At 35.7% G+C, this 11711-nt stretch overlaps 1 protein-coding gene across 1 annotated transcript in view; it reads left to right on the top strand.

The window, feature by feature from the left end:
• LOC122345778 (dystrophin-like) overlaps positions 1-11711 on the top strand; it is a 37943-nt gene that overhangs the window by 19395 nt on the left and 6837 nt on the right. The window contains exons 8-19 of the mRNA XM_043240232.1: positions 664-725; positions 1591-1665; positions 1867-2068; positions 3658-3743; positions 4614-4775; positions 4872-5037; positions 6387-6498; positions 6596-6732; positions 8161-8199; positions 9775-9840; positions 10163-10228; positions 10775-10933. Coding sequence (XP_043096167.1) covers positions 664-725; positions 1591-1665; positions 1867-2068; positions 3658-3743; positions 4614-4775; positions 4872-5037; positions 6387-6498; positions 6596-6732; positions 8161-8199; positions 9775-9840; positions 10163-10228; positions 10775-10933 — 1332 coding nt within the window. The remainder of the gene's footprint in view (positions 1-663; positions 726-1590; positions 1666-1866; positions 2069-3657; positions 3744-4613; positions 4776-4871; positions 5038-6386; positions 6499-6595; positions 6733-8160; positions 8200-9774; positions 9841-10162; positions 10229-10774; positions 10934-11711) is intronic.

Below are 11711 nucleotides of genomic sequence, written 5' to 3'. Positions count from 1 at the left end.
TTCCTCCATAGAACATGAAAAGGATGTTTTTGAAGAGAATTGTTCATTATTTTCAATGTAATGAAAGTGAAATAGAAATGTAGACTGCAACGTCACTAAACAGCATAATTGTATGCTAGAAATGGTACATTTATGCTGCTTATTATTGTTATTTTTATTATTATTATGTTTTTTTGCATAACGACCCCATTTCTCATTTACTTTCATTGTACTGAAAATAATGGCCAGGCAAGAGTATTCTTTTAAATTCACATCCTGATCACCACAAAATAATGCAAGTAATAACATGAGGATAAGTAAATGACCGATTGTCCACTTTTAAGTGTACCATTCTTTTAAAGGAGAGATGTTGTCATCGACAGCATGTCTAACCATTTGTTAGTATGCTTTTAGCCATTGTCATGATGGATTTATTAAATGTGTTGAAGAATATAACTTGGCTGTTCTTGAGTTTGAAGACTGCTCAGATTTATTGCGTAACATAAAACTCAAGGCCTTGTCTTAATCTGTATTACCCTAAATGTATGACACTGTATGTAGCACTAAATATGACTCAAACACGTTTATGGATGTTATATAGCCGTTTGGTATTTATTATGTTTTTGGGTTGTTTTTTCAGGCAGAGGCACCGTTTATTGTATTTCATGATGTTTTTGCTTTCAGTCACCAGACCCAAACAACATGTTGGGACCACCCAAAGATGGCAGAACTGTACCAGTCATTGGGTAAGCCTGATTCTGATCTGATGCGCATGTAGTACAGCTGGACATTGCAAAAATAAGAATGAATATACTATTAATATTCAGCAACGTTCTTATCCAAAGCTTCCTGTGCCTTTTTTTTTTTTTTATTGCGCATTGAAATGTTTTAGTAATTATTCAGCGAGGATTCATTAAATTCAGTAAAGAGACCTTTATATTATTTCTGTTTCAAAGAAACCTCGTTCTTTTGAATGTTTTTGTTCTGTTCATCAAAGAATCCTGAAACATTAAATATAATCAACAACCAAATCTTTCAGCTCAGCATCACAGAAAAAAAAAAATCGTTTTGAATGCGTTAGAATGGAAAACAGCTAATGATATTTCACAATATTACAATTTTTGCTGTGCATAAGAGACTGTTCAATACCATTTTAAAACCGATTCTTACCATGAACATTTGAATTGTAGTGTATATTGAACGTTTTCATGTTTACCCTCGGCAACAGTGTCTGTAAAATAATGGTTGAGGGAAAATCACACGTTTATACATAAATATATTGGTATGTAAATAAATCAACTTAAAAATGAAAAGGCTGAACCGTATTTCCCATCTTTTAATAAGAAGTCACACACTTTTGCGGTATTTGAATCTATGTGGTAGTGTAATTGCCCTTGAATAAAATGTCAGATTGTTAGACGGAACATTTCTGATCAATGACTTTAAAATGGAGAAACTAATTGGACGAATCTAGCTGCTGCCTGTTTTTCAGAACCCAACAAATAAGATCAAAATTAGAAATTGTCAAATGCAGAGATGAGAGGTTTGACGGTGACAGCAATGAACTGCTGCATGATCAGTTTGCTAAAATTAACATTTGTCACTAAACAGCGGATCTCAACAACGTACGGTTCTCGGCGTACAGGACGGCGATGAAGCTCAGACGAATGCAGAAAGCTCTCTGCCGTAAGTCCGCGAAATGTCCTCTTTTGCAATCACACGGCAAAGATAGTAAGCTAAAATATTCCTCCTTTTGTCTAAAACCAAAAAGCACTAACACAACTTTTGCTTTTTTTNGTGCGCAGTGGATCTTCTGGGCATGTCCGCAGCCTGCGAGGCCTTTGAGCAGCACAACCTGAAACNTTGTGTGTGTGCACGCGCGCGCAGTGGATCTTCTGGGCATGTCCGCAGCCTGCGAGGCCTTTGAGCAGCACAACCTGAAACAGAACGAGCAATTCATGGACATCATGCAAGTGATCAACTGTCTGACCAGCATCTACGACCGTCTCGAGCAGCAGCACAGCAGCCTGGTTAACGTGCCTCTGTGTGTGGACATGTGTCTCAACTGGCTGCTCAACGTTTATGATACGTACGTTCAACTTTTTTTGCAAATTGTTTGCGCGTTTAAAAGCATTAAAGCGATGGCTCGATTTCCCCTCATGTCATTCCAAATCACGGCATGCTGTGTTCTTCGGAAAGTGCAAAGAGAAATTTTGAAGAATGTCCCTGTTGCATTGCATCAGAAAAAGCTTACGATTGAACGAAGGTNGAACGTGTAGAAGCGTTAAAGCGATGGCTCAAATTGAGACGCGTCATCGTTTACTCTCCCCTCATGTCATTCCAAATCACGGCATGCTGTGTTCTTCGGAAAGTGCGGCGAGAAATTTTGAAGAATGTCCCTGTTGCATTGCATCAGAAAAAGCTTACGATTGAACGAAGGTCATGTGGGTTTGCAACCACATGAGAGTGAGTAAATGATAACAGAATTTTAAATCTGGGGTGAACTAATCCATTAAATCTATGAACATATGAGTCAGAGAGTATCAGTTGGAGTTGAACTCGGTTCTCAGCGTGTTTCTTGGTAGGATCACACTGAGCCATAAATCATGCAGTGTTTGTACACGGAGGTGGTAGATTCCACAGAAGACCCCCGTCTGTCCCCCAGAGTAAACTGAGAAAAAAAAACATCGGAGGTCTTTTCATTCCACGTCTGCTTTTTATTTAGATTGTGATGCAGAGCGACGTTATTTAAAGATGATTGGGAGGTGACATGGTGTCTGTGGTCCTTAAGCGCTCTTAAATACGGTTGGATTGAATATAAAGCCTTTAGTCTTAAATGGTTAGTTAAGTTCGGGGCCGAAAATGTGATTTGAAACGTTAAATCAAGGCCTTCTGAAATTGAACAAAGGCAAAATGCGTCGCTATTCTGCAGGCTTATGGTTTCAGGGTAGCTTTCCATCAAAAAATACAGTGCATTTATGCTACCGTTGATGAATTATGACTGTTTACTTTTTTTGTGTTTTAAATTGAAAGATGTTGAAGATGGTTGTAGGAGTGCTTCCCTCTGGGCCACCCCATCACCGAAAGGAAAGACTAAAACAATATTTAACACATTTATAGTATATAGATTTTACTAGTGTCTAAGCAACAATCTGTTTGTTTGTTTTTTTTTTAAGCACATAATTATCATATCTTCAAAATACAACCTATTAAATCGACCTCTAATGATATATTAGTACATAAACCGTCTAATAAAGATTAAGTAAAACTTGTTTTAAATATTTTTAATGTTTCGCTGATGTAAACTCATTAAAGTTTCCAACCAGTCCCAACCGGTTGAATTATATAAAAGAGATGCCCTTGAAATTAAGGATTTGTCCTGTGTGGACATACAATATATAATTGTATTAATTTGTTTTTATGCAAAATAGGACTTAAAATGCGTCTTAAATTTAACCTTAAATATAACCTAAACTTATACCCTGGTTGCACAAAACTAATTCTAAAGAATGACTTTGTTTTCAAAAGTAACAGTACAGTATATTTTACCAACTTATGCTGCAGAAACATTGAAAGTGTTTTGTTCCTGATCTTGACTCTTTATCTGCAAAAAAAAAGAGAAAATGACGGTCGTGCTTTAGTCATTTGTCACCTTGTTATTTTATTTTTTTGCCGCAGAGGACGAGCCGGAAAGATCCGTACCCTATCCTTCAAAACAGGAATAATCTGTTTGTGCAAAGCTCACCTTGAAGATAAGTACAGATGTAAGTTTTTCTGCTTATCTTATGTGCTTCCTCCTTTCTGTTCTGTCTCTAAGCCTTAATAAGAGCCGAGATATTCGCTTGGTTTATGGAACTGTACTGCTAGCGGTTTACGGCTCTCTCAGGTGTTTTTAGTGTCTTGTAGTATGTTGTCATTGTTTGCTTGTTAATAGCACTGCTGTAAACACAGTTGTAAAGCTTTGGAGTTTGCTCGCTTAGAGTTTATAGGACACAGTATAGTGCAACAGCTGTTTAGAAATGGATGTTTACCCGCCTAGTAACCGCATAGCTAGCATGTACATTAATAACAAATGTTTTTATACACTTCAGAGCGATTAATATAAGCAGAACTGCCCCGATGGTGAAAACCTAGAAAAGAAAAACACGCAACCGTTTAAAAATGCTTTGAATCTGCCAAGGCTGCATATGTTTGATGAAAAATACAGTAAAATATTCAAGTAAAAATATTCAAATACAGTAAAAATATTGTGAAATACTATTAGAATTAAAAATTACTATTTTAATGTATTTAAATGTAATTTATCCTGTGATGATACAGCTGATTTTAAGCAGCCATTACTCCAGGCTTTAGGGTCTCACACACACACACACACACACACANAATATGTGACCTGGACCACAAAAACTGTCATAAGTAGCCCAGGTATATTTGTAGCATATGCGTGTATATATATACGTCAGTAACATTTTTTGTAAATGTTTAATTTAATATACTTAAGACACTACATAGGAAAGTATTGGTAGCATTTTTGCGAAAAAGTTTACTTGATGTGTGACCCTGGACATTGAAAAGACAAAAAAACCATTTTGTGTCTGTTACCGGTCTTCCTCACTTCTTCCTGTACTCTCTAGTTTTATTCAGAGAGGTGGCCAGTGCCACAGGCTTCTGTGACCAGCGGCGCCTCGGCCTCCTCCTGCACGACGCCATTCAGATCCCCAGGCAGCTGGGTGAGGTGGCTTCTTTCGGCGGGAGCAATATCGAGCCCAGCGTGCGCAGCTGCTTTCAGTTTGTGAGTAACCACCGTCTTCATTCATGATCAGATTAAGTTAAAACGGCCATGTAGAATATGCATTTTTCTGCGTTTTTATTTTCTTTTGCTCCGATATGAGCCAATAACAAACCAGAACTAGAGGCTTCAGTCTTCCTGGACTGGATGCGTTTAGAACCTCAGTCGATGGTTTGGCTTCCTGTCCTTCACCGTGTGGCGGCCGCTGAGACAGCAAAGCACCAGGCTAAATGCAACATTTGTAAGGAATGTCCTATTATTGGCTTCAGGTATGGACCTTTTCTTTAGTGCTATTATTCAGAATGACTGATTCGGCCTCAGGTGCTTTAAAAGTATCAGCATTTTTTTTTGTGCATTATTAAGCATTGCACCAAACTTCAAGGCAGACTTTGAAAAAGAATAGCTTTGCCTGTTTTGAGCCTCGGAAAGCTGCAGTGTATATTTTCTACTTTTATTGCTGGGAGAGCACAGTACTGCTTGTACTTTCGTTTTTTTTTTTTTTTTCTCATATATTTTCATATATTTCACTTTGAATTCAGCATGGTATCAGTGTGACCCTATTTACTTACAAATCAATATTTTAGATTTTTTATTTATTTTTTGGCTGTTTAACACATTATTATTTTTTTAATCCATTATATTTCCAGCAAATAAGGTGAAAGATAAAGATAAAATGCTTGCATGATATTCTAACTAATATTAATGCACCTGTGCTTGATGTTGTGTCATGCTGCAAAATTGTTCTTCTGTTGTTGTTTATGCACAAAAATACATTATATCATCTTATTTTAATCTCTACATAGGTTCATGACGGTATTCATATTTTTCTGTGTTGGGTCAGGACTTCTAATGCAAAATCTGCATCTTGTGCATATGTAAAAAATGTCTAAAAGATGGCATAACCCAGTGAGAAATAATATGGGACATGACTTTGTATGTTTTATCCATTGGGTTTTCATTGAAACAGGGGTTTTAGTTTGTGACGTAATATTTTTTTCTCCATGTGCCTCTGGTTATATAAGTAGAAAAGAAAAGTTGCTGGGGAGATTAAGAGATTTATTTGATTTAAAAATGATAGAAAAATGCTGAAGTAATACAGTAGGAATTTAAGAAAACTGTCAATAATGGCATCCTCATGTTATTGTAAAACAACGTGACTTAATTTTAAAAGTATGAGGTTATTAACATTTATAATAAATGAATAGTCTAGATATGTTAATCAGGGTGGAATTTATTTGGTCAAAAATTCAGTAGAACGATGATTTCGTGATAATATTTTTCTGGAATAAATATAAAGTTCAAAAAGCTGCATTTTTTTAAAGTAATTGTTTAAAAAATATAATAATTATAAATAAATATAGTTATTTGTAATGTACATTTAATGCATGTGGTGCATCAATCTTTGCTGAATACAAGTAATGATTTCTTATAGAAAAAAAGTGTAAAACGCTCTGTTGTGAGCGTGTGATTACAGGGAACAGCTCCACCTGGAGGATCAAAATGTAATGGTTTCTGGGAAATAATCTGGTGTGCATGTCCCTTCGGATCCAGGATGTTTTGAATGTTTTTGGCAATGACTTTAACTCCAGATTTCACTGTTTGTGTCTGGTCTTTACAGGTACCGAAGTTTAAAGCACTTTAACTATGATATCTGCCAAAGCTGCTTCTTTTCTGGCAGAGTGGCTAAAGGTCACAAGATGCAGTACCCTATGGTTGAATATTGCACACCGGTAGGTTTTTTTGCTGTTTGGAAGTTTAGTATCTAGCAATGGGTTTACACAGTCAAAGTGTTTTAAAATGTAGACTTTTTGTGTTCTTTTACTTCAGACGACGTCAGGAGAGGATGTGAGAGACTTTGCCAAGGTGTTAAAGAACAAGTTCAGGACAAAGCGCTATTTTGCCAAGCATCCTCGCATGGGTTACCTACCCGTCCAAACCATCCTTGAGGGAGACAACATGGAGACGTGAGACTCATGCTTCTTTTATGTCTTCATTTCTTTGTTTGTTACCATCAGCTACTGACTAATTAGACACACGAGATCTGATAGGACCACTTTTTTTCTCTATTATTATGAAAAGCATTTATTATTATGCATCACACTGTGACTCCAGATGTTATCAAGAGAGCAGCATTAATGTGGCAACCGTATTTTAAACAATGAATAGTTAATAAAGAAGTGTTTGGACTGATTTAGGATCATACTAGTTAGTATTATTTATATACTATTATATAATTCATTATCATTTCTGTTTATTTTTTAAAGGTTATAATATTTCTATTTACTTTATTTTAGCTTTATTTCAGTTATTAAATATTTTGGTAACATTACAGTTACACCTATTAGTTGCATATTTTTAGAATATTAGCCATCTATTAGCTCTAATTATTCTACATCCCTAATCCTACACAGTACCTAAACTTAACTACTACCTTACTAACTATTAATAAACAGCAAATTAATAATTTATTGAGGAAAAAGTCGTAGGTAATATTTAACAAGTGTTACTTATTCTAAAGTGTTGCCAATGTTTTTTTTGATTAGTTTTTTTTGTTTTTGTTAATAATGACACTGACACAGTTCTTGATTATATTTATAGCAAGAACTATTATTAGAAAACCCATCAAAGTCCTGGAAATGAATACTTAAGTTTTACACACAGTAATAGAATCATGGCTCATCCTTTTGAAATCCGCTCAAAATTAAAAGGAAAAAAGAAAAAAATGAATTCACCTACATTTCGGCTGCTAAAGTTCTCAGTCCAAAAAATGCCATAAAATGTTCAATTCTTGGTGGAAAGATTTAATCTTTTGAATACTAACAGGAAGAAAATGCAGCATTTCGTCTGACACGCTCTAAATAAAACAGTTTAACCTAGTAGCAAACAAGACAAATAAAAATGACTCTGAGCACTTGCTAGCCTTAAAATGCAGCTGCAAGAGTTTTGCCTGTTTTTTTCCTCTGCTTTACTGTGTGCATTGATCATTACTCGTGTTCACAGTAGGAGTATTTATGCTGTGGAATTATTTTTTCCCCCTGTAGAGGAGCAGCTGCAAATGTGTGCAGTCTGTCAAAGTAATCTCAAAGCTGTGCTAAATGCATACACGCGTTATTCTTCCAGCATTAACTTTTTTTTCTCTTTTTTTTCATTTTTCATTTCAATCCTAACACACAACCGGCAACGTTGACTCGAACTGTTTCTCAACAAACAGATTTTGCGAGAGATTTGATTGTCATGCGTATGTTATTGGCCACTAAAAATGCTGCTAGGATGTTAACTGTGTCATATCAGTGGGTTTGTGTGTTTGGTGCTTCTTAACGATCATGTCATTTATCATGCTTTCAATGCATCTACTTGTCCTGTCCATCATTACATCTTTTTTTGTCTTGCAGTCCTGTTACACTGATCAACTTCTGGCCTGTTGACCATCCGTGAGTACATCCACACACCGACACGCTCACGCACATCCATAGCAGGCTGCTTACTGGATGACGTAATGCAAGCCGCGTCACTGAAGAACCTTCAGGATTTTCACATCACACTTACAATGCCATCTTTAGTCCTAATTGAACATCAGAAATAATTGAACGTCAAAAAAGTTTAAGTGCGGAATAAATCAGTATTGAGCTTCTACAATTCTTTTAGTTCCTATTGGAAGGTACTACATCCACATATACGTGGATATCAGTGCTGTGTCTATTGTTCTATTGGTCAGCATATTTCAGAAAATCATATAGCGATATGGCATATAGTCTTCTGCTTTTCTATATGAAATTATACACTGGTCTCCATGAAACACTCATCTTCCATTGTCAAAACTGTGAGATCTTTTGGAATGTGTCCATCACATGGCTTCCACCATTCATCTGCTAGACTAACATGTTACTGTGGTGTAGGTACTCTTTTAAAAAGAGTTATTATGTCAAATCATTGGGTGTGAGCTGCACTGTAACATACACTACAGTTCAAAAGTTTGGCGTCAGTGAAGAAATTGGTGCTTTATTTAGCAAAGTGACAGAAAGGGCATTCAGAATGTTACTAATTATTTTAGTTTGAAAGAAATTCTGATCTTTAAACTTTGGATTCATCAGAGAATTCTTAAAGTCATGGTTTCAATAGTTTTTAACATTTTAATGAGAAGAAGAGAAGAAATTTTTCCAGAGCATTAAGCATTAAAGCAATAGTTCACACAAAAATGAAAATTAAGGCATATTTTACTCGTACCCGAGCCATTCTAGGTGTATATGACTTTTTCTTCTTTCAGATGAACGCAGTCGGAGTTAAAAAAAAAAAAAGATCCTGTCTCTTCCAAACTTGGTAATGCTAGTAGATGGCGGCCATTATTGTGAAACTCTGTAAATCTGTTATTTATGTTATAATTTGAAAACTAGAAATATATTTGTTACAAAAACCCATTGATCTGCTTCAGAGGACATGTGATAACCCCCCAAAGGCGTATAGATTAGTTTCACGATGGATAAATCGATTTACAGAGCTTCAGAATAACGGCCACTATCTACGAGCATTACCATAAATGGACTGGAGTAATGATGCTGAAAAATCAGCATTGTCATCACATAATATATTACATGTCAAAAAATTAAATAGGAAAACCATTATTTTGTTTCACAATTTTGCTGTTTTTACTGAGTTTTTCAGATAGCTACTGAATTGTCTGTACTGTATGTATTTATCAGCAAATAAATGCACCTTGTGAGCCTAAGAGACGTCTTTCAGAAACATTAATAAAATAAGACCCTAAACTCTTGAACATTATATTGTGTGTTCGCCTATATCCAGCTTCAAATATTGGAAAAAATATTTGCTCAAATTGATCTGAATCAAGTTGCAATAAACAATACAATGCAATATTGGAGTAACCGTGCTGTTTAGCAACTGTTTAATTAGTATAGTAGTTAAATAAAACATTCTTGCTCTCTAATATAATGTTGATATATTTAGTTCGTCCGTGTTTTTTTTGACCTTTGCTCTTCTGTCACTGGTAGGCCGGCATCTTCCCCTCAACTCTCCCATGACGACACCCACTCACGCATAGAGCATTACGCTAGCAGGTCAGTCTTTTTAAAGCATGGTTATTTTGGTGTTACTATGTAACTGTAACTTGCATTGCATTAGATCTGGGTAATGTGATGGCGTATACTGTACAAACATGACCTACAGTAGAAGTGAAGGATTTGTACCATGATTAATTCATTTTAAAAGGTTTGGGGTTTATATTTTAACCTTACAAATGGTAACAGAATGAATATGACTGCTGCTTGTCGTGTTTAATAACACGCAAAATGCATGTAAGTTGGTGCCTTACCGATGTGAACGAATGCAACTGCACGAGCCGTTCATGAATGAATACAGAATGATATTGTGTTTTCACAGGCTAGCTGAAATGGAGAACCGAAATGGCTCGTATGTGAATGACAATGTATCGCCCAATGAAAGCATGTGAGCTTGCAACTCTTTCACACTCTACTGTTCATAATATCACACCGTAAATGAATCTAATAGTGTGTGTAGATCCTACAATTGACCTACTTACACCTTGCGTACTTCTAACTGCTTGTAGTTGCCTAAAACATTTCCTTTTGAACTTAAAAATGGGCATATGTGTCTGTGAAGGTGCTTATTATAGGAAGAGTTCGTCCTAAAACGTCCTAAAAAAAATTTATAACACGTAATATCATATCAGCTCTTTCAAAGCAGTGGAGATCAGTAATGAACCCATATCATTTTCCCAGCACGCTCAGATTGTATTATTATAAAACGATTACATGTAAATGCTCTTATACTGCCGTTTTTTCTGGTATTAAAACAATAGGATTGTTTTTAGACCAGCTTACTGCTCACAAGCCGATTGAGCTGATGTATTTTTCAGTTATTAGGAGTTCAAGGCAGCAAATGGTAATTGAAATCTTGAATGTGATGTGGTGAACTGGAAATGGAGTGCTGTAGTAGTAGTTGTTGTTGTTGTTGTTGTTGTTGTTATTGTAGGGATGATGAGCATCTGCTGATCCAGCACTACTGCCAGAGTCTGAATCAAGGCTCTCCTCTCAGCCAGCCGCAGAGCCCCGCTCAGATCCTCATCTCGATGGAGACTGAAGAGAAGGGAGAGCTTGAGAGAGTGCTCAACGATCTGGAGCAGGAAAACAGGTTTGATTGCATATCTATTTCCTTTACAATTCAAATGATTGTTTTTTTGTTTGTTTTTTTTNTTTGTAGAAATTCATAATAAAACCGATTATTCACTTATTTACTTGCTCAGCAATTTTTGTAAATCACATGTTTTAAGTATTTTGCATTAAGCGAGCGAAAATGTTTTCAGCAGGATGCTTAATAAAAATGGTCGCAGTTAATTTTAAGGGCCAACACTCGCTATTAACAAACCATTAAATATGAATTTTTCCCTCAATAAACTCCTAATTTTCTGCTTATTAATAGTAAGGCAGTTGTTAAGATTGGGATCGTAGAATATACTCATGCATAATATGTGCTTTAGAAGTACTAAAATGCAACCATTTTAATTAAGTGTTAACCTGCATTTTATCATTATCATGGTATCATAATTGTATAAACAAGCTCAATTTTGTCATATTAATCTATTTAAATGGACCTCAAACGGATTTGCTCAAAAGCTTCTGACCATCCAAGTACTACAAAGCGTGCACAAATCTTCCCACGCTGCTGAGTCAAGTACGTGGGCTACGCATTTGAGTCTAATATTACACACAGTGAGCTATATTAAAAAAGGGATCGAAAGGTTTGGGATCGATAAGTCTCTTATGCTTACCAGGGCTACTGTTATTTATTGAAATGTACAATAAATAAACAAATATTGTGTAGAAATATAAATTTTGTATTTTGGAAAAAAGAAAATTTTACACACACACACACACACACACACACATATATACATATACATATATATATA

This window comes from Puntigrus tetrazona, chromosome 1, assembly GCF_018831695.1.
Source record: "Puntigrus tetrazona isolate hp1 chromosome 1, ASM1883169v1, whole genome shotgun sequence".
Taxonomy (NCBI): Eukaryota; Metazoa; Chordata; class Actinopteri; order Cypriniformes; family Cyprinidae; genus Puntigrus; species Puntigrus tetrazona.
This window is presented reverse-complemented; position numbering and strand designations above follow the sequence as displayed.